At 41.8% G+C, this 23,805-nt stretch overlaps 1 protein-coding gene across 9 annotated transcripts in view; it reads right to left on the bottom strand.

The window, feature by feature from the left end:
• Nucleotides 1-19,682, bottom strand: part of USP28 (ubiquitin specific peptidase 28) — a 110,297-nt gene extending 90,615 nt beyond the window's left edge. For 8 of the 9 annotated variants that reach the window (XR_004536720.1, XR_004536721.1, XM_033917525.1 and 5 more), the window contains exon 1: nt 19,492-19,604. Coding sequence is in view for 6 of the 9 variants with exons in the window: in XM_033917525.1 (XP_033773416.1) it covers nt 19,492-19,551 (60 nt within the window). In the remaining 3 variants the exon portion in view is untranslated. The other variant, XM_033917530.1, reaches the window with a different exon arrangement.
• Nucleotides 19,683-23,805: the final 4,123 nt, after the last annotated feature.

The following is a 23,805-nucleotide window of genomic DNA, read 5'->3' as shown; positions in this document are numbered from 1 at the left end:
GCACTGTAAAGACTTAGGGCTCCGTTTACGAAGCCATGTTAGCGACTTTATCGCACGCACATTTTTAGCATGTGCTAACCCCCGCACTAGCCAAAAAACTACCGCCTGCTCAAGAGGAGGCGGTAGCGGCTAGCACGGCCAGCAAATTAGCGCAAGCTATTACGCATGTTAAACCACTAACGCGGCTTCGTAAAAGGAGCCCTTAGTGGCTTATTCAATTATTTCTCCAACTTGGCCTTGAGATTTCAAAGCTCCTAGTCCTAATCCGAACTACCAGATAGATTTAAACTCTGGTTGTGCAAATACTAGTACATATATTTACAATGGTAATCAAAATAGCAACACTAATTATATGGCGGTGGAAATATTTAAAGAAGGAGAAACTTGCAAAAAAAAAAAAGGACGACAACGAAAAAAGCTAATTAAAAAGCCAGCCGAATGAATGTTTGATTTAAGTCTAACTGCCAACAGAATTACTGTTTTTAAGTGTTACGTAAATAAAAGTTCTTTCTGTTTAAAAGCTCTTTAATGGCTATCCTGCGTCTGTGAATTTTGAATTTTCATCCTGAAAACAATAAAACTGCAACACAAAATCCCTAGTTCTAAACGAAAGACCAAATTGTGATGCAGGTGACATTTATTTTCTATGACAGGAATACCCCTGTCATAAACAGTGCAGATTTAGTAATAACACGATTTCTCAAATTGATTTTTTAAAATTTTAGACTCATCAGGAGTTTAATACAAAGGTAAAGGGTTGCACTGATAAAGTTTAGTATATCTGGCCTTTATTAGTAGTTTCTGAACACTTTTCCCATTTTGCTTAGGATATCTAACTTGTATTTTTCAAGGAAATCTTGCTAACACAGTGGCACAGAAACAAATGAAGGCTTGCATGCAGCTAGTATAAGTCTTTTGGATTAACAAAGAAAACCAAGGCTATATTAAGTTTACAAAGATAAAGAACACAGTTATGTGTGTGGCTGGAAACATCCAATCCACACTCTGTTTTTCTCAAACCATGAGTGATAGGACATATAAGGCAAACAGGGAATTCATAAAGGTTTCACAGTGGACTATTTTAAGCTTGGATGAACATACCACTTGTGTTTGTCATTCTCTGCACACAGTAAGATGCCAGAAATATACAACATGCAATCATCTTGACAAGAGGATATGGATAGGGGGGGTGGAAGTAGTTTAACATTTATGTTTTTATTAAAAATAAATAACTAGGCAGACACAAAAATCAACTGAGATGAAATGTCCCCGGCTTCCCAAAAAACATACACATTCAAAAGCACTGTCAAGATAGCGCTGTAATCATCTAAATAGGTTACGTTCTTCCTGGTCTGGGTCTTTTGGGTGGCAAGGTGCTGATCTCTACTGAGCCTACTAAAGAGTCCTAGTGAGAGCACACAGCTCTCTGACAGGATAAATTGGGTGCTGGAGGTTTGCCAGCAAAATAACAAGCTTTCCCTTGGCATGAAGCAAACCCTAAAGTACAGAAGCAATAACTGTTTAATGAAAAATTAGGATCCCCATTTGGAAAGGTATACTGTACTACTGGGGGAACGTGGCTTGGCTGAATGAGCTGTGCTCCTTTGAAAGATTTGCAAAGCAGAGTCATAAAATACGAAGACCACGTTAAATCCTGCTGCCACTTATACACACTTTCTGTAGATGTTAAGGTTAAGAGCAAAAAGGTGGAGTTTTTTTTCAGGAAAAGCCGTCCAAGAGGAAAGGATAAAATTAACATGGGCTGGGCAGAAAGAAAGAGGACATATACTAGAACCAACGCAGTAATGTCTAAGCGTTAATAATTAGTCATCATTTGCAGAGTACCTTTGTGAGATCTTTCCCATCATCATGTCAGAGTCCACACTTCTGGGGAGATAGTAAAGCAAGCAAACAAAATGCAATAAAGAAACAAACCAAGGACAGAATTAAGCGAGGGGTCCTTTTACTAAGGCGTCCTAGCCATTTTAGCTAAACGCTAACGTGTCCATTATAGTCTATGGATGCATTAGCGTTTAGCGCACACTAAGACGGCTAGCGCGCCTTATTAAAAGGACCCCCCCTTATGAAAATTATATCCATAACAATCAGTACAGTACCTGGTTCTGTAGACTGAACTTACTATCAAGCCGCCCCAGAGGCTTTTCTATCTCAAAGTTGTTCTATTTTATTTTTCATTTTTTATCTTCTCTCATTATTTCTATTTCTTTGATTTTTGATCTTCGAAATGCATTACATATTTTTAGTTTAATCGGGTACTTTAGCTAGATTGTGAGCCTTCGGGACAGATAGGGGAGTTTTTCTCAAGTACCTAATTTCATTTTAGTTTGATACACTGTAAACCGCTTAGGTCAGTAAAATGCAGGAAGCGGTAGATCAAATCTTAAATCAACATAACCATACAGTGGTACTGAGCATCTTGGTCTGTGTAAATTTAATGGAATACATTTCAGAGTCAGATTCATTATGGGGTTGATATTCAAAGCAATGTAGGTGGCCAGAAAAAATTCCTCGCCAGTTAAAACATCTATTCAGAGTTAACTGGTAATTTTCAGCACTACTTATCCGGTTAAGTGATGCTGAAAATGACTAGTTAGTGCTTAAAGCAAAACTGGCTATTTTGGGGGTATTCTGAGGGCGGAGCTGGCACTTGGCTGGTTAAATATTGATATTCAGCACTTGGCCAAAGTCACCACATAAATAGGGCTGAATAAAAGTCAGTTCTACTTTTATGTAAAGGGGTGTAAACAGTAAAAGGGGTTGGGATTTGATATACCACTTTTTCTGTGTGGTTTACACAATCAAAGCAGTTTATATAGGGCAATGAAGTGTTAAGTGACTTGCCCAGAGTCACAGGGTGCCTCATAAGTGCTGAATATCACACTTAACCAGCTTTAAAATCTAAAACTACTCCAGAATATGGACAGCCAGATTGATCTTTCGACTATCTCACTTTGAGAGAGCCATCCCTCTGTTACGAAAGCTACAGTTACAGACGCCGGTTACAGAATCGGGTTAGAGTAGACACGGCCGCTACACTTATCGCAGCAAGGGATCTCCCTGCTGCAATAAGTATAGCAGCCGCCTGTCCGACTGCCGGCAGGTTGCCCAACCCCTCCTACCGGAATATGCTCCCCCCCCAACACTACCAATTGCTGGCAGGAGGGTGCCCAAACCCACCTGCCGGAACGCCGCCCCCCTCCCCCCCCCGACACAACTAATCGCCGGCAGGAGGGTGCCCAATCCCTCCTGCCGGAAGATGCCCCCCGCCCCGACACTACCAATTGCCGGCAGGAGGGTGCCCAATCCCTCCTGCCGGAGGACGCCCCTCCTCCGGACCCCCCATGCTAACACCCCTCCCCCACGTTAACACCCACCGATGACCACCCAACTAACCTCTAATTGTTGGACGGACGGACGGGTATTGCTACCGTCCAGCCGGCAGGCCCGCCTCATCGAAATGAGGCGGGCCCACCCCTTACCGGTCCATCCCGCGAAGCTAAGGCCTGATTGGACCAGACTCTAGAAGCCTAGACCAATCAGTGGGGATGGGCGGACCCACTATGCCTTAGGCCTGAGAGGGCATTCGGAAAAATTAAAAGGGGACAGATTGAGAACCAATGCTAGGAAATTCTTCTTCACCCAAAGGGTGGTGGACACCTGGAATGCGCTTCTAGAGGGTGTGATAGGACAGAGCACGATATTGGGGTTCAAGAAAGGATTAGACAATTTCCTGAAGGAAAAAGGGATAGAAGGGTATAGATAGAGGAATACTACACAGGTCCTGGACCTGATGGGCCGCCGCGAGAGCAGACTGCTGGGCATGATGGACCTCTGGTCTGACCCAGCAGGGGCAATGCTTATGTTCTTATGGGACAGTACTTTCCCCCTATGACTGGAATCATATCTAATTCTTGCAGCTGACAAGATCAAATCTAATATAAGGATATCCTTGCATTTTGTACTGTTTAGTAGATTCAGCAAAGTTGAGGGAGTTTGGTTCTCTCTCCCAACCTTCTTTACAGATATCATCATTTCTATGTAAGCATTAAAAAAATGTAATCTGGCAAGAGGTTTAGTCAACCATTGTGAAGCAAACCTCGCAGGTTAGGGTTTTTGTTTTTTTTAATATGGTCTTGTTTTAAAAAATAATTTAATACCAAATGAAAATGTAGAGAAAAGTTTTAATGTTACATTTTATTCTTTATACAGTTCAAATTCAAATCAGCTCTTGAAACACTTGGCACTGAACACAGCAATAAAAAATATTTTACGCTCGTTCAGAGACCCAGTCACACCTTCCAACATACAGCAACATAGCTCTCTCCAACTTCCAAAGTGCTACTGAAAATAATTGGCGCACATTAATTCTTTTTTTCCCCTAGAAAGCATACTTTACTGCCAAATCTAAAGAAAGTTAATTTACTGCCACATGAGACAGAGATCTGTGAAGTGGATAAAGTCCAAGAAAGGAACACCTGCCAAAACAGAGAACATAAAACTGCCCAGAGGATGGATCTAAAAAACACATCTAAACTTGAAGAAGTTTGTTTTTCATCGAGCAGATTGATATGCAGAAATACAGCAGTACACAGGAAGCAAAATGCACTATCAGTTATTTTTGGAGGGTGGAATGGCAGGGACTTGTCACTTTGCCAAACCACAGAGGCAAAAACACTGTTCAAGAACAAGCAAAGGCAGCAGGGTCAGAGGACATTTTTTTCCTAGCTTATTGTTTCCCGAGGTTCCTTCAGACCTGAAAGTCACCACTGCCTGGTGTTTTGGCTCACACCATCACTTGGACTCTGCTCAGGGCAACAAAAAAGACAGCAAACAATGTATCTTAAACACCTGTGTATTCCTAGATACAGTATGACTCCCACTTTGAAAATTAAAAAAGCAGGAGGTTTGCATGATCAACTGAGTCCTAAGTTTGTGCAGCACACACTATGCATAGCGCCTCTTTCTCCTCTTGAATCACTTCCTTTCAGTCTTTCCAGCCCTCCAGGAGGACTTTCACTGCTTCCCTAGTTTTTGTTTTAGCTATATCAGTCTTCTCCAATTCCACATTGCCTGTTATGTGGAAGTAAATGTGTTGCTCAATATATTTATTTCAATTAATGAGTTGCACTATGCAACATATCCAGGCAGTATGCATCCTGGGTTTAGAAAGATGGGAAAATAATAGTGAGCACTGCAATGTGAGAGAACTGTGTTCAATTTCCCTGTTCACCTGAGGGTCACCACATATGTAACATTTGCTGTATGAGCACATGCAAATTATAGAGCATATGATAGAAAATCAACGGTATGTACCTGTGTAAAACTATTGTTAGCAACCAGCACTTTACTTGACTGTTCTCCAAAGTCATAAATTAAGAAGATCAAGTCACTAAAACGGTAATATCGATATGCATCTGTTCTGCAAGCATTCTTCAGTGCACCATTTGATCCATTTTATCCACTCTGGACTACTGATAAATGCTTTGGACAATCTACAATGGTGTGATGGAATATAAGATTGTATCCCAATCATTCTCTAAGATATACCTTAACTGCCTGAAAAGAGATGAAACTTACCGTATTTTCACGCGTATAACGCATACCCGTGTAAAACGCGCACACGGGTATAGCACACGGGAAAAAGAAATTTATGTAAATAAATTAATATATAGCGTGCACACGCATATACCGCGCATGCTGCTCATTGAATTAAAACCTCCTTCTGCCCCCCTTGAAGTCCTGTCCCCCCTTAAAGGTCTGCCTGTCCCCCCTTCTGTCTGCCTGTCCCCCCTTGAAGTCTTGTCCCCCCTTAAAGGTCTGCCTGTCCCCCCTTGAAGTCCTGTCCCCACCCTGAAAGCCTGATGCCCCACCCCGAAGGACCGCTGGCCCCCCACCCTGAAGGACCGCTCGCACCCCCACTCCCGATTCATCCCCCAGCCCCCCCCCCGCACCATTTGCGGTGGAGAAGCAGCCTACCGTGGGTTCGCGATGCCAGTGAGCACTGCTGCTTCCTCTGCCGGCGGTCCCGCCCCTTCTCTGAGCCCTGCGCTGCTTCCTCTGCCGCAGTCCCACCCTTTCTCTGATGTCAGAGAAGGGGCGGGACCGCGGCAGAGGAAGCAGTGCAGGGCTCAGAGAAGGGGTGGGACCGCCGGCAGAGGAAGCAGCAAGGCTCACTGGCATCGCAAACCCATGGTAGGCTGCTTCTCTACCGCAAATGGTGCGGGGGGGGGGGGCTGGGGGATGAATCGGATGTCGGGGGGAGGTGCGAGCGGTCCTTCGGGGTGGGGCATCAGGCTTTCAGGGCTGAATCGGATGTCGGGGGGGGGGGAGGGGGGAACCAGCAATGTAAAAAAAAAATTGTAAAATGCGCTTCACGCATATAACTCGCATGGTTATGCTCGTTTTGTAAAATCGTGTATAACGCGCGCGTTATATGCGTGAAAATATGGTACCTGAAGCAAGTGTTCTCCAAGATCAGCAGGCATTTATTCTCATGTGTGGACGATGTCATCCATGGAACCTGGTACGGACACTGCCAAGTGCACTGTCACTTTAAAACTTAAGGCAGTGCTCACACCGTGCAAGTGTCTTCCCATCCGACATCAGCATGCGAGACCAATAGTACAGTTAAAAAAAAACAGGGGAGGTGGGCAGGTTGTGAGAATATATGCCTGCTGTCCACAAAGACCACCTGCTGCAGGTAAGTATCTTTGCTTTCTCCGAGAATAAGCAGGCATAATATTCTCACATATGGGACTCCCAAGCTACCAGGATCATCTCTCTGGAAGAAGTTAAACACTGAATAAACAGGAGCCTGGTGAAATACAACAGGGCCAGAGGGAAAGTTGGTTTTAGGTAAAGAACAGATTCTGTAGAACTTTTGCCCAGACCAACTTTCTTTTGGAGTTGGGTTCTAAAAAAGTAATGAGAGGTAAAGATATGTATTGAGGACCAGGTAGATGCTTTGCAGATGTCTTCAATAGACACTGTAAGACTCAACAGTGAGGCAAAAAAGGTCTAGGGGTTCCCACAGTGGTAGCGTCCAGCTGACTCGGATCATGTGTTTGACTATTTAAATCACAAGTTCCTGAAGAAGGGACTTGCTCCTGAAACCAGGCTGGTTGAACCTGGCTTCTCGTGGCGTTCGTTGCCTTACTTTGGACGCCTGGATTACAACTTTCACTGAGCTAAGTACTCTTTTTCCCTAAAATTCCTTTCAGCTTTGGAAGTTGGCTGGGGGGGGGGGGGGTTCCAGAGTAGTAGCCGTGTTTGAATGCACTTTTTTCACTGTTTATTATATTATTGCACCATTTGATTTAAAGCATACTTAGGTGCCCGGTGATGGTGTGTAGGTGGGGGCTTGGTTGTCTCCGCCTTGATTTGAGTAGCGTTGGAGAAATTCTCCCGTCGCTGTCACTTCACACTGAGGGCACCTAACTTCACTCCATTCTAGTTAGCCATTCATTTTGTTAGTTGAGTTGTTTTTCTTCACCGCTACCACTGTGGGAACCCCTAGACCTTTTTTGCCTCACTGTTGAGTCTTTTAAAGTTCCTCTGGCATATATTTTTTGGGAGTTTTGTAGCGTTGTTCAATAGACGCTGAGCAGAAATGAGCTACTGAGGCAGCCATAGCCCATACATTGTGGGCTGTTACATGGCCTTTCAGCAACAGCCCAGCCTTAGTATATGTGAAGGAGATAAAGTCCGCTAGCTAAGCAGAGATGGTTCTTTTGAAACAGCTACATCAAGTCTATTAGAGTCAAAAGCCACAAAGAGCTGAGAGTACTTTAAGGTTCTGTCCAGTCCAGGTAGTGTGCTAGACCACATTTACAGTCCAAAGTGTGAAGAGTTGCTGCTCCAGGATGGGAATATGGCTTTGGAAAGAAAACAGGCAAAATTATGGATTGGTTAAGGTGAAACTCAGACCACTTTAGGGAGGAATTTGGGATGTGTTCAGAGTACTACCCTGTCATGATAAAATCTTGTGTAGGGAGCATCTGAAACAAAAGCGTGAAATTCACTTGCAAATATGACAGCGATAACAAACGACCTTCCAAGTGAGAGTTTGAAAGAACAAGATGTAAGCAGCTCAAAGGGAGGATTCATTAGAACAGAAAGAACCACGTTGAGTCCCCAAGCGACAGGCGGAGGTTTGAAAGGTGATTTTATGTGCAATAAGCCCTTCATAAAACAAATTAACAAGGGACAAAACATGACATGTATATGCATAGTAGATCTTTCCAGAAATGTTTAAGATATGATGAATATAGTAAATGGAACTAAAATTAATTAGGATAAGTATAACTAGAATTATCTAGGATGAGAGTAAATAGGACGAATATAGTATACACTGCTAGAGCTATTCAAGATGCATGTAAATATAGATTACTTAGTTAACACTTAACCTATTTAGGAGGGTGTAAATATAGCATACTTAGTTAGAATGGTTAACTGTAATCTTGTGTAAACATACATACATATTTAATAGTGCAATAATGCAAATGCAAACATGATATCCTAGCCAAGCAGCTAGGAGGCCGACAACAATCACTGTGGAATTCATCTGAATGTATTTAAAATCCATTACGGATGTCTTTGAAAACTGCTCCCCAGTCCCCCTGTCATTAGTAGTGGTATAGAAGCTTCCAATAAAAGATAAAGGTTTCTTGTTGAGAAGTGAGTGGAATGCACTGATGAACTACCCTCGAACATCAGGAAGAGAATCATGTCCACTTAAAGTGATAATGCTGAGTGAAATATTTTCTAGTCGCTTCTATAAACAGCAGAAAGGCAGAAATAATCTATTTGTTTGGAGAAAGAAACCACACTGTTAATGCAAACGAACAAAGGTTCTGAGTTAGAAGTGTTGGACAAGGTTCTTGGGATGAGAGCTGTAGGAGTGGAACCCAAACATGGCATGGACAGAGGTGTTATTAGATCATGGTGCCCCAATCCCAGTAAAGTTTGAGTAGTTTATTTTTCCCCCTATAAGAGGGATTGAAGGAAATGTATACAGGAAATTGTTTCCCCAGTGAAGCAGAAGTCAAAAAAATGGCTGACACGAAGTCAAAAAGCTTGATGGCCCGGGGAGTACAAGTGAAAAGTATACCAAAAAACGTCAACATTCCCTGGGTCAAAAAAGGGCCTTGAAGTGGCCCAAAGGCCAAAAATGGAAAATTTGATAGAATTTAATAAACTCAAATAATGAAAAATAATATGGATTATTAAAAAAATAACAATAAAATAATATTGGGAAGGCATCAAAAAAGAGACTTCAAAGTTTGATGCACCGAGGAGAGACCAAAGACACAGCTTCTCTGCTCCATGGAAAAACCTAGACCTGTTAGTCCGACGTCAGGTGGGAAAGCACCTGTATGTGCACAGTGTGAGCACTGCCTAAAGATTTAAAGTGACAGTGCACTTGGCGATGTCCATATAGGGTTCCATGGATGACTTCACCAACATGTGAGAATACTATGCCTGCTTGTGCTCAGAGAAAAATCAAGGAACAAATCTGAAACTCAGTTCTCTGCTCCGCAGGCAACCAATGCAGGAGAAACATGATCAAACTGTCTTATAATCAGTCAGCAGGTATGTGACAGCAAGACTCACTATTTCAGGAAATCAAGGTATAAAAAGCATTGCAGTAATCCAGATCATGCGATATCTTGGGCTGCAAGTCCACAAACTGACAAAAGTGCAAAATAAAATTTTAATTGTGCAAGACTTGCAATCTGCAACAGGCAGCTGCAACACCAGCCTTCATATGAGCTACAAAAAATAAATACATCTAACTGAATTCCAAGGTTTCTGAGCTCTGCCACTACAAATTTTCAAAGACATAAATCGTACAGGATGAGGACAATGGCAAGCCCACAATACCTCTGTCTTGCCAAAATCTACTCCCAGACCACTACACATGTAGTCCTGAACCACCTTGACAAAGCTAAAAGTGATCTGTACTGGTTGCCTTTTGAGGCTAGAGTACTGTTTAAGTTCGGTTGTATTTGTTTTAAGGTCTTGTTAAGTGTGGCTCCTACTTACCTGTCCTCATGCTTCAAACGATATAAACCTAATAGGATCACTCGAGGACATTATCTATTTGTTTACCCAACCATTAAATCTTGCCGATATAAGAGATTCTTTGACAAACTATTTGGATTCCAGGCAGGTAAAATGAATTCATGGTTATGTACCATCATTCCTCAGGCTCATTCATACATGTCCTTCAGGAAGCTGCTGAAACTGATTTGTTTGATAAATTTGTAAATTATGTCCTGAATCTTGACTGGCAAATTGTACATTGATTTTAAATTGTTTATTTTAGTTTGATTTTAATGAATTTTAAGTCAATTGTATTTTATTTATTGATGGTATAATTTTTCTCTATATGTGAACCGCCTAGAACTAAGTGGTGTGGCGGTATACAAAAAAAAAAAAATAATAATAATTAATTAATTAATTATTAATAATATCAACTAGACTAAAATGCTGATCTCATCCAGGTACAAAGAAAATAAAGTGCTACTTTATATATCCTCTATACTAACATATTGCGGCATCATTTATCATCTTGCAAAGATTAACAATCATACCATTAAGTTATTTGAAAATATTATCTCAACTCAATAAAACAAATTGGAGCCAACAATGCCTTATTTCTTTATAGTACTCAATGCCATGTTAAAAATATCTTCAAAAATCCAATAGACTCAGCTGTAACTAAAGATCAATGCATAACTACTAAATTATATTTCTTGTATTGACAAGAAAGGAATGTCTGTGAGATATTCTAAATTATATTTCTTGTATTGATACTAAATAATATTGAGAGAGACTTCCAAGTTAGTGGCAGGCAGTGTGCAGGAATTGCTGCTGATATCGCAATCTGATAGTCAGCAATGAGGGAATTCTGCCTACATTTCCAGGTAAAGTTGAATGAGATTTGAGTGCATAATTGAGTTCTCCAGCAGCTTTGGTTACAATTCATCCGTCCCAAAATGTGCAAAAGGGAAACCCCCCTCTTCAAAGTAATTCCTATTTTAACCTGCTCCTTTGTAGCCACATCACTGTCACCCAAACATGTGTACAAGTGATTTGCTGAATGTGGCTGATGTTCTCCCATCTATTATATCTTACTTGCAAAGAAACATATCTAGATGAAGGCTCCAGAGTTAAAAAAAACTAACTTTGTTCATCTGGATAGGAATGGCTGAAAGGAACGGAAATGCAGTGGGCAAAACTGAAAGGAGTTATTGTAAAGGCAACATGCCTTTTTATGAGGCAAGTAAAAGCAAGAGGAAAAGAAAGCCGCTTTTGTAGTAGCTGGGAAGGTAAGGCATAAGAGGTTAGCTTTCAAAAGCTAAAAAAGATTGCAGAAAGAGGAAGACAGGTTAAAATATCTAGAAAAGAGAGGCTGATCAAGTACCGTATTTTCACGCATATAGCGTGCGCGTTATACACGATTTTATAAACCGTGCGCGTTATACGTGTGAGCGCGTTTTACAACTTTTTTTTTCAATTCGATCGGCATCTCCCCTGCGAACCGGCATCCTCCTCCCCTCCCCCCCGCTCGCGTCACCCTCCTCCCCCGCGATCCTACATCCCCCCCAACACCGCAAAACATCTCTTACCCGATTGGGCACCGGCACCAGCACCAATGCACAGGACGTGCCAGTGCCAGTGCCCGAAGATCCTCCCTCGTTGGTTTGGGCTGGGCTGGGCTGGGCGGTGCGGGAGAGATCCTCCTTCTTCCTGCGCTGGGCTGGACTAGGCTTTGAGCATTTGCGCATGCTCAAAGCCTTCTGGTCTCGTTCTCTCCGAGATCGGAGAGAGCGAGACCAGAAGGCTTTGAGCATGCGCAAATGCTCAAAGCCTAGTCCAGCCCGGCGCAGGAAGGAGGATCTCTCCCGCACCGCCCAGCCCAGCCCAAACCAACGAGGGAGGATCTTCGGGCACTTGCGCATCCTTTGCATTGGTGCCGGTGCCCAATCGGGTAAGAGATGTTTTGCGGTGCTGGGAGGGATGTAGGATCACGGGGGAGGAGGGGGTGACGCGAGCAGGGGGGGGAGGATGCCGGTTCATAGGGGGGATGCCGGATCGGATTGAAAAAAAAAAGTTGTAAAATGTGGGTAAGCGAGCGGGGGGGAGGATGCCGGTTCGGAGTAGGCGGGAGGAGGTTTTAGCATGCGCGGTATACGCGTGTGCGCACTATATTAAATTTTTTTTACATAAATTTGTGTTCCCCGCGCGCTATATCCGTGTGCACGTTTTACACGGGTACGCAGTATCAGGAAAGCAAAGATGCAAATAGAAGAAAAAAATAGATGACACAATAAAAGGGGAGATTATATTTTTTAGATACATCAGTGACAGGAAAAAGTGCAAAGGTGGCATTGTAAAACTCACAGATGAAGGAGAGAAACATCTAGAAGCTGATAAAGAAAAGGCTGAATTGCTTAACAAATATTTCTATTCTGTGTTCACGGCTGAAGCGCCAGACTGCAGAAGACAAATGCAAATAGGTATGGAGGAGTGGTTCAGTTCTGGTGGATCTGCTGACCTTTTCAATGCTTCTCTAGAGTAGGGAGTGGTACCGGAGGACTGGAGAAGGGTAGATGTGGTCCCTCTCCACATGGTTACTGCGGATGGACAGACTGGATGGGCCTTTTGACCTTTTTCTGCCATCATGTTGCTTTGTTTCTAATTTATTATAGAAATAGAACTTGACTGTAGCTGTCAAATTATTCTCAATTATAAATGATATAGAGTAATGTAGTTCCCACTTGGAGTACTATATTTAGTTTTGGAGGCCATATCTGGGTAAGGATGTAAAAAGACTTGAAGCAGTCTAGGGAAAGGCAACAAAACAGGTATGGGGCTTGCAGTAGAAGGTGTACGAGAAGAGACCGAAGACCTGAATATGTATACTCTAGAGGAGAGGAAGGACAAAGGAGATATGATACAGACATTTAAGTTTCAAGTTTATTATTAAATTTGTTATGTATCAAATGCTTCAATGCGTATAACATTTTTTAAAAATGGGGGGCAAAACAAAATTCTTTAATACAATTACATACAAATTCTATACATTCTGATACATGACTGGCACGGAAGGCGAGGGGGATGAATTACAATTTTTAAAGAGAGAAAGAAAACTTTTAAGGGAGAACACATATGGTAGGTAACACACACACACAAAAAAAAGTTTATAAATTGTGTTGTCTAATTTTATAAATTATGTTGTCTATTTTTCAAATGCGTCCTTAAACAAGAAACTTTTTAAGGAACGCTTGAATTTTTCTAAAAAGGATTCAGTACGAATATATATTGGTAGATTGTTCCAAAGCTGGGGCGCTATGAAAGGTATTAATCTAGAAACAAATCTTTTGCAGAGAAGGGAAAATGGTAAAACTAGAGGGCAAAATACTGAAAGGAATCGACAAAATAGAGCAGGAAAAAAAATTATTTACAATGTCTAATGTGACACGGACAAGAGGACATGGACAGAAGTTAAGGGGAGACAAGTTCAGGACAAATATCAGGAAGTTCTGCTTCACGCAACGAGTGGTGGACACCTGGAATGCTCTCCCAGAAGAGGTAATTGCGGAATCCACCGTTCTAGGATTTAAGGGTAAGTTAGATGTGCATCTCCTTATGAGTGGCATAAAGTGACATGGGTAAGGGTAAGCTAGACACACAACTCCTTACGAGAAGCTTAGAGTCATATGGGGTCTAAAACTATGCCAGGGTACACCTGGCGGGGCCTCCACGTGTGCGGATCGCCGGACTTGATAGACCTAGGGTCTGTTCCGGAGATGGCACTTCTTATGTTCTTATGCATGAATTGAGGTTGCAGGGTGGTAGACATAGGAGAAATGTTAGGAAATTCTTTTTCAAAGAGAGGGTGGTGCCTGGAATGCTCCCTGAAGGATGTGGTGAAAATGAAGACAAATTCAAAAAAGCAAGGGATGAACAGAGGATCTCTAATTACAAAATTAATGGCGTAAAATGAACTAAGGCTGGTACTGGGCAGACATGTATGGTCTGTGTCCTGTATATGGCAATTCAGTTTAGGACGGGCTGGGGTGTGGGCTTCAATGGAAAATCCAATAATTAGGAACATGAGGATAGTGCTGGCAGACTTTTACAGTTTATATCACACAAATGACAGAATGGTTTGGATAGAGTGAGCTTCGGCAGCAACTTTAGTAGTTGGAACCCAAGGACAGTACCGGGTGGACTTCTACAGTTCATGGCCCAGAAATATCAAAGAAAAGAAATTTAAATCATGAATTTATAAGACTATAGAGCAGACTGGATGGATCATTCTGTCTTTGTCTACTATCATTTACTATATCAAGTTTATTTAAAATATTTCATATAATCGCAATATCCAAATCCAATGCAATTTATATTTAGTTAAAAATTAGGTCAAAATAAAAATCAATCAAAAAACATGACAATTAATACTAATTATAATAAAATAATACTTTTGAGAAAGGCAGGTGAAAAAAAGTAGCTTAAATACAATTCAAAAACAAATAGAAAGGGATAGGTAATGAAACAAGAGGTTGGGGAGCATTACCCGCTTAATTTTCACTTGACAGTGTTCCTAGTCCAATGTAAAATTTAAATGAATCAATTAAAAGCATCCTTAAAAGGCCTACTTTTTAGGAGGCTTTTAAACTTGTTGAGTAATTTTTCTTCTCTTATGTTGATTGGGAGCGAATTCCAAATTTGAGGGGCTGTAACAGAAAAAAAATCACATCCCCTCCTTAAATAAATAACTTAACGAGGGAACTACTAGCAAAGATTTTTCTTCAGATCTTAAGGATTTTGTGGGAATGTATGGTATTAGAAATCTTTCTAAGAATGCAGGAGCTTTGTTCACTAATATTTTATGTGAGTAATGCTATTTTATATGTGATTTGTGATTTACAGGTAACCAATGATTTTCCTGGATCCATGTCTCAGAAGCAAAGGGTGTAGCACAAATTACACAGAGGAAGGTGTTTATATAGAACCGTAGTCTAGGAGTTAGAGCACCAGACTGACAACTAGGGAAGCCCTATTCTAAATCTGCTGCTGCTCCTTCTGATCTTAGGGCAAGTCACTTAACCCACTATTGCCTCAAGTATAAAAAGCAGATTGTAAGCCCTTAAAGAAAAGAGAAATACCTAGTGTACTTGAACATAACTCATATTATAGAAACAAAGTAGCCCCTGAATCATACTGGAATGAAATAGATAACTAATTATGCATCCCTCCCCCTCCCTGACCAAGACTTCCTCGATCACTGGAAAACAATCAATGAACCCTAAACAAACTAGCGCCACTCAAATGCAGAAAAATAATCTAAAGATCATCAGAGAAGTGGTTCAACTCAGCACTTATGTCCCTAAAAAGAGCTTGCCAACAGAAAACAAGACTAAGTGGCACCAGAAAATCCTATAATATAAATCACTACTGACACAAATAAGAAAGAGCACTCCTCTAAACATTCAAAGACCACACCAATGCATACTGCAGCCTTGACACCTGCCCACCTTACCTGATCAAAGCAGTCACCCCAACTACCATAGGAAAAATTACCCAATGGCTCAACTATCACCTAAAAACTGGCCTTTTTTCCAAATCAGGAGGAGGAATTATCTTAACACCCATTCCTACAAACCCAGAACCTAGTACCTCTGATGTGATCAATTATCGGGCAGTAGCTTCCATCCCCCTATTTATCAAAATGATGGAAGGATATGTCACTGAACAACTCGAATGCTACTTACAATGCTTCAATATCCTCCACCCTTCACAATCGGGATCCAGAAAAAAATTGCAGCAGCGATATGGTGGTTGCAGCACTTGTAACACATGGCAAAGAACTACTAAGCAATGATTACAGTGAAATCATAATCCAATTTGACCTAAGCAGTGCATTTGACCTAGCAGACTTCAATCAAATGTCCAAGATCTTCTATGATTTTGGATTTAGCGGCCCAGTCCTCTCTTGGTTTCAAGGCTTCCTAACTATAAGGCACTACGCTGTATGTAAGGATGCTGGCACCCTCCCAGAGGGGTCCCCCAAGGATCCCCACTTTCACCATCAGTATTCAACTTTCCAATGCAATCCTTGGGAGCCAACATTTCACCTATGCAGAGTAGACAACATAACGATCATGCTACCTGTTACAGCTGCATTAGTCAACACACTCACCAGAGTCAAAAAGTGTGCCAATATCATAGAAAACTGGACCTCAACTCACTGTCTCAAACTAAATAAGAGCAATCCAAATTCCTTTGGCTAGGACCTTCAACTAACTACATTCCAACAATTACAGTAGACAACATAGATTTGCAATTGCATTAGAAATGCAATCTCGAATCTTAGGAATAGAAATTGATAACGACCTATTCATGAAAAGCCAAGTACAATAAATAATAAAGCAATCTTTCTTTGTGATGAGAAAGCTAAGATCCATCAGAAAATATTTCAATATAGAGGCTTTCCAAATTTTTGGGCAATGCCTAATGCTATCTCAACTAGAACTGTGTAACGTAACGCTAGTTTTTTGCTCTAAAACATTGCTATCGAGTCTACAACTAGTTCAAAATGTAGCGGTAAGACTCATATAAGGACTAGGGAAATCAGAACATCTAAAGCCCTACTATATGAAATTACATTGGCTGCCCATATCAAGTTTAAATTAGGCATCACTGCCTTTAAGATTCAGAGAAGGAATGTCCCTGACTACCTAACAGAGTTGACCATCCTACTCCAGGTGCCTCCAACAGAAATATTTTCCAGCATGCAACAATATAAAGTCTACCAGGCAAATTATCTTATCCATCCAATATCAATTAGCAAAATGCTGGAACCAACAACCATTTACAATACGATCTTGTGACCACCATCTCAGGTTCAGAAAACTTTTAAAAGCATTTCTGTATCAAGACAGAGCGCTAACCCTGAAGTAACTGAAATAGTAATTTTAAAAGCCTATTTCTAAACTGTCTAATGCAACTCATGGGACATAACAAAGAGCCAACAATGACCTACTTGTAACTATGCATTTGTAACTATGACCTAACTGTATTCATTGTACTGATCTACCTGTACTAGCAACACTATTCAATGTCTGTGTCAAACTGTCCATTGTAATTTCCTGGGTAACTGACCCAACCCTTTCTAATGTAATCTGACCTTGAACTGAATAGAAAACCTGATCAACATGCGTGGAATGTGCTCCTGAGGGAGGAGGTGAAGAAGAAAACGGTGACAGAGTTCAAACAAGCTTGGGATGAACACAAGAGGATCTCTAATCAGAAAATAATGGGTATACATTGAAGGAACTAAGGCCAATATTGGGCAGGCTTGCAAGGTCTGTGTTCCGTATATGAATATTCAGTAGAGGATAGAATCTAAGCACACTAAAGGCCAGGACTATGGGTTTCTGGCCCAGAAATATCTAAGAAAAAGGACCATTTAAATTAAATTAATTTATGGACATGTATGGTTGGGCAGACTGGATGGACCATTCAGGTCTTTATCTGCCATCATTTACTATGTTACTACGTTACATAACATATTGAGCTACAACTGAAAAATGTGTTGGCTAAATCCAAAAGAAAAAATAATAAAAGGGTTATGTAAAAGCTACGTTTTTTAATCATACAGCATTAAGCTTTTAAACATACAGCTTTTATCAAAGTATTTTACAGGGAAACTGCTACTGATTGCAAGATTTGGAAGGGAACAAGCCTGATGAAAATGTCCCTCTGAACATGTGTGTGTGTGTGTATATATATATATATATATATATATATATATATATGTGCGGGAGTGTGTTTGAGTATACCCTGTCTCAAATCCATAGAAGAAACCCATCTACATTAACCGCTGTTACCACATCCCCTGGCAATGAGTTCCACTATTCTTAGTTTTAAAAATATTTCCTTGTAACTTCATTGAGTGTCCCCCTATTTTTCATAATTTTTGAAAAAGTAGAATTAAAGTGAATCAACTGTTTATATCGCTCACGATGGTAATCCTAAAACCAAAAACTGGTGCCGTTGGGGCTTAAGGTAAATTAATAAACAGGATGGAAGAAAGGATGAAGCCCTAAGAGACCCTAGAAATAACCAGCAGACAGGGAGATTTACGATTGCCAATAATTACCTTCTGCACACTCCCTATCAAGAAAGGGTCAACACATAGCTTGTGGAAAGCCCAATAACATCTCATAAATTACAACGTCAAATGAAGAGCCTACAACCAAAAGAACACCAGCTTTTGTCAAGAAAGGGTCGACATATAGCTTGTGGACAACCCAATAGCATCTCATAAATTACAACGTCAAATTAAGAGCCTACATCCAAAAGAACACCAACTTTTGTCAAGAAAGGGTCGACACATAGCTTATGGACAGCCCAATAACATCTCATAAATTACAACGTCAAATGAAGAGCCTACTTCCAAAAGAATACCAACTTTTTCTCCCATCAATATGGATTGGAAATGAATGTTTTGAAGAGATGACCAACTATCTGGACCACATTCCCTTGCTGCAGTAATGTTCTCTTTTCCTCCTCTTTCCTCTGATTTTTTCTTTTTTAACCAAAATACAATTGTCTACAGCAGCAACAATAGACAGCATCTCTTAAGAACTGAGTTCTCATAGAATGGTGCATATAGCCTGGAGGTGGAGTCTTAAAGTGACAGTCCTGTAGGCCCTGACTAGATTAAGGGGCCCTTTTACAAAAGTTTAGTGCGCTGAGCACCATGTGACCCCAAAGTATAAAGTAGGACACACAATATTTAGTGAACTTTAAGCCTTAGTAAAAAAGGCCCCTAAGTTAGCAGAGAAGGTACAATGTTATTAGTAGCAAATAAGGATGTGCATTCTGTTTGTTCACATGCTTTAAACTTAAATGTATGCAAAACTGAATTAAGGCAGGTCAACATGCCAAAAGGAAAATCAATTTTCTCTGCAGATTTCCCCCCCCCCCCCCCCCAGTTTAGTTCAGAGCAAATTAAGCAGATGACAGTAACCGTGGGCAGCGTCAAAAGTAGAAATCAGCTGTCCTAAACCTAAAAGTAAATAACTTTTTTCAACACTTGACCTTTCGAAAGAGCAGTAAGTAAGCGAGGAAAAACTTTCACCCTTCCTAATTAACGTTAGGCACAATGGGCTCCAGAAGTACTGGGAACATCGGAGGAATGTTGCCTCTAACAGAGCAACCCAGGAGAAAGGAGGCGGCAGCATCCGGAAGACCACAGCAAGAAGTGCGAAGAAAAGGACAGAAACGAACTTAACAAAGGGATAAAGAAAATGCAAAGGTGGAAACGACGAAATTCAGACAAGGGAAGGCCGACAAGAAACGTAATGGGGAGCAGGCTACCCCCACACCCTCGGAGAGGTAGGGGGGGACCTTGGCTTCCCACCCTCCCTCGGCCCGCCTTTCGCCCTTTACCGTGCCATGGCTCTCGGTGCCGCTGTCCGCCCCATCCCGCTGCTGCAGCTCGGCGGTCATGGTGGCGGCTCTCGCTTAGCTCAGTCCCTCCGAAGTCCCGAGGCCACGCCCCCCCTCCCCTCTCTCACCGTCCACACGTTCCGTCATCCCACGCGAGGCACGCCGATAGCCAGCGCCCCGCCCTCGAGCAGTCGCTCTCGGACGCACGCGCCTGGCGCATGCGCGTTCGTCGATCGCGCTCCTTTTTACAGAGCTGCAAGGGAACGGGGTTGACGGGACTTGATCGTTTTCTGTGCGATTTTACACATTTTAGACAGGTACTTATTTTGTATCTGGGGCAATGAAACTAGAGCATGACACGGGGACAACTTTTCCCTGTCCCCGCAAGCTTTGTCCTCATCTGCACAAGCCTCAAACACTTTAAAATCATAAGTGTTCGAGGCTTGTGCGATTAAGGCAGAGCTTACAGGAATTGACAGGGACAGGACGGGGAACTTTTGTTCCTGCAGGGACGAGGACAACTTTGTGTCATTCTCTAAATGAAACGTTATGTGAGATGCCCAGAGTCACAAAGAGCTGCAGTAGGAATTGAACTCAAAACCTAAGGATGCTGAAGTAGCTGCTTTAACCACTAGGCCACTCCTGCAAAATTATACAAGCCTCTCAGTGACCCTCCTATCCACCCTGGGGCCTCTTAAGACCTCCAAGTACTGCTTCCTCCCTACCAGTAGCATAGTAAAGGGGAGAGGCAGCCTGCCCTAGGTGCTGTCTTGGTGTGGCCACTGGCACCTCCCTCCCCACATATCATGTTCACGCCCTCCCTGTACCTCTTTAAATCTTTGCCAGCTTGAGCAACTACTCTGGTCTGGCTCCCTCTGAAATCACTTCCAGATTGCAGGGGCCAGGAAGTGACATCAGAGGGAAAGCCAACACCAGCGCAAGCAGTAGGCTAGAGAAGCTGCTCACGCTGGTGAAGATTTAAAGAGGTGCGGAAGTAGAAAGGGAGGGTGCGAGTGGCGTGTGGATCGCATAAGTAGTGGGAGGGGGGGCAGAGAGGAAGGTGGATGGTGCCACTGCCTCCTACAGTAATTTCCTGAAAGGCTGAGGGAAGTGGTACCTAGATGCTGTGGGCAGAGGTTCCTAGATACTGCCGACCGCTGACTTTGAAGCCTTTCCTCTGATGCCTTCTTCGCAAACTAAACTATTTTAGCAATTGGTTACAGGTTACTAACAGCAGATCAGCAATTCCATGTTTGAGCTCTTTCAGTATCCTGGGATGTATACCATTCGGTCCAGGTGATTTATCACTCTTTAACTTGTCAATTTGGCTCAGTTCTTGTGAAAACTGGCTATCTCCCTGAGGACTCCAGTCAGTTAAATTCCTTAAACCTGTAATCTTAACATTGCACTAAAGGTTTTCATGGGATTCAGTGAATCCCCAGCTCTACAGCCCTGCTTTTTATTTTTTTATGTTTACATTTTGCTTGATACAGTTTGATTTGTTGAGTAGGCAGCCTGCTCGACCAGTCAAATTGCATCAAATGAAAAGTAACTCCCCCCCCCCCCCATTTTTAAAAAATGAAAAAAAAAACCCAGGCTGACCTGTCGGTAACGCAGTTACCAACAGGTCTAAAACAGTCAGATTTTATGATCGTAAAACCCGATGCAAAATAGCCAAGCAAATGTTAGTGAATCAATCGCTTGGCCATTATGCATGGGGTTTTACAAATTTGCATAACCGGATTGGAAAATGGGCGATTGGGGGGAAACACACAGTGGACCATTTTGTGAATCGGGTTGATTAGTAGCGATTGTCGCTAAACCTGTAAAAACAAGTTTAGCAACGATCACTGACTTTAGTGAATCGGGGCCAAAATCTGGTAACCCTACTCTTGACTGGTGGTGTGCTTATTTTTACAAACTGAGTAAAAATGAGACTTATCCCCTCTTTTACAAAGCCGCACGGCAATCAGGGCAGGATTAACCAAAAGGCTAAGTAGGCACGTGCCTAGGGCCCAAAATAGTCATGGGGGCCCGATGAAGGAGGGCATCAACTTTGTTTTTTCCAAACGGCAATGGGCCCCTCCAGCATCAATTGGCAACGCAGGCTCCACCCCGATCGGCAACGCGGTCCCCCCATCGACGGAAAGTAAGACAAGCAAGCAACGCGGGTTAAGAAAGGCAACGGGAACTGTAATTATGCAAGCGGTGCTGCTTGCCCAAAGCTTCCCTCTGACGCAGCTTTCTGTTTCCGCCTGGGTGCATGGTGCGGTTGGGCGGGGCAGGGTGCCCAGTTTACTTGTGTGCCTAGGGGCCCTCGACGAATTAATCCTACCCTGACGGCAATGAACCAATGCCCTTTAAAGCCCTGTGGATTTTGGGGCAGTTAAAGCAGCGGCCCACAATAAATAGCTTCGTAAAAGAGGCCTTTAGGGCCTATTTATAAAAATAGGAGAAAGATGCCCACAAAAGAAATCTTTGGGCACCATGGGCAAGTTCTCCACTTTTGTTTTATCTTTTTATAAATAGGTCCCAATAAATAGGTACCTTTCTCACACATCTCACCTACCCTCAGCCAGTCAGCTCTCTCTCACCCACCCACCTCCCCATGGCCTGTCTGCCTCTTTCTCTCTCACACACATACACACCTCAAGAGAGAGAGCTTGTTGATTTTGCTGTATCATGAGATTGAGACAAGTTGCAAGATCAAAAAGGATCTTTTTAAACCTCAACATATATCAGTTACTACAAAATGTTTAAAGCCTTGATGATGTTATAACGAGCTAAAACTATATTAACATTTTAATATCACCTGAATAAGGACAATATATAATCCCTCCACTTTAAAACACAATGTACAAGCTTGTGTAAAAACTCCCAGAACTCATAAAGCAACAATCTTATATATGAAAAGATGCATTGTAAATATTACACTGGGCCCTAAAACACTATTACACCACCTAGTGGGAAAACAGAACACATGGGGCTGCAACAAGATTGCTAAACAGAAAAATGTGTACATTTTCATTAATTCCAATAAGCGTCAATAATTGTTGTTTAGATCCCAATTGTTGGTACTATTTGGATCATTCAATTAAATTTCATGTGCAATTTGGGTGCATGCTCAAATTTGCACGTTCAGTTTTTAGTATCTTTTATAAAATTAGGCTCACCAAATTTCAGAAACATTGCCATAGATATCTGCTTTTGTGCTCCTGTAGGAGTGAATATAGGTTCATATAAAGTTTAGGCTTCTAGGGCAAAATTAATATCCAGATGACTAATTTCTTCTAATTTAATAGGGTCTCGCCATGGATGCTTTTAATCCCTAGTTGCTGCTGGCTGCAATCCACTGATAAAAGTTTAGGCAGAGACAGGTTACACCTTTAATGGAATTCAGAAACCCAAGATCTGGAAGGGACCTGGGTGCATGCATTGAGCAGTGCACAGAGCAAGTGAAGCTGTTCTTAAGCCTTACCTAGAAAAGATCTGTTAAGGTTTTTGCTAAAAAAAAAAAAAAAAAAAGTATTTACAACTTGTTTGCTTGAGATGTGGTGCTGTGGTTACTATAGCTACCAGTGAAAAACACAGTAAATAATTGTGAAACCAGCAGATATGACCAGGCTCCAATTTAGAGCTTCCTCTAGTAAGCATTGAGTAGTTGTAGCTGATGTTCTTTTTGCCTTTTGGTTTTATCCTTGCTTTTCCCAGGCTTTCCCTGTAGTACACCAGTAATGAAAACAGGCTCTGGTGGATGCATAAAATAAAATAGTTACATTGTTATCAAGATAATTGTATAAAGAAGGTGCCAGTGCTTGTGTGCCAATTATTAAAATATTGGTATATATGAGAAGTGCATTTGTATGCACATAAGCTCATAATTGCCAAGAAGCTGCTTAAATGCTACAGGTATTCTGTAAAAACACGTGTACTGTATATCTTACAAAGCACGTGTTTTACAGATGGACTTACATATTGGCAGTGTCTAGGCAGGATCCACCTACATGTGACTTATAGAATACTAATTATGGCAATTCAGATACTGGTATTCAGATATAAGCACTTACACCAACTCTTTTGGCTAGCGTAAGTGTGTGGGCCTAAATTATAGGTGCATATCTTACCTATTACACCCGTAGTCAATAAAAGACAGTAATGCCCAGATACTGAAAGCGGTGCCCATAGGAAGACACCTAAGTGTTTTAATTGGCTGTTAACGGTGTGGTAATTAACCGCACCATTAAATAAACAATTAAAAACAAATTTAAATTTAAAAAAAGGCGCCACGAAGCACCTACAGAAAACAGTGCTGGA

This window comes from Geotrypetes seraphini, chromosome 13 (genome assembly GCF_902459505.1).
Source record: "Geotrypetes seraphini chromosome 13, aGeoSer1.1, whole genome shotgun sequence".
NCBI classification, from domain to species: Eukaryota; Metazoa; Chordata; class Amphibia; order Gymnophiona; family Dermophiidae; genus Geotrypetes; species Geotrypetes seraphini.
This window is presented reverse-complemented; position numbering and strand designations above follow the sequence as displayed.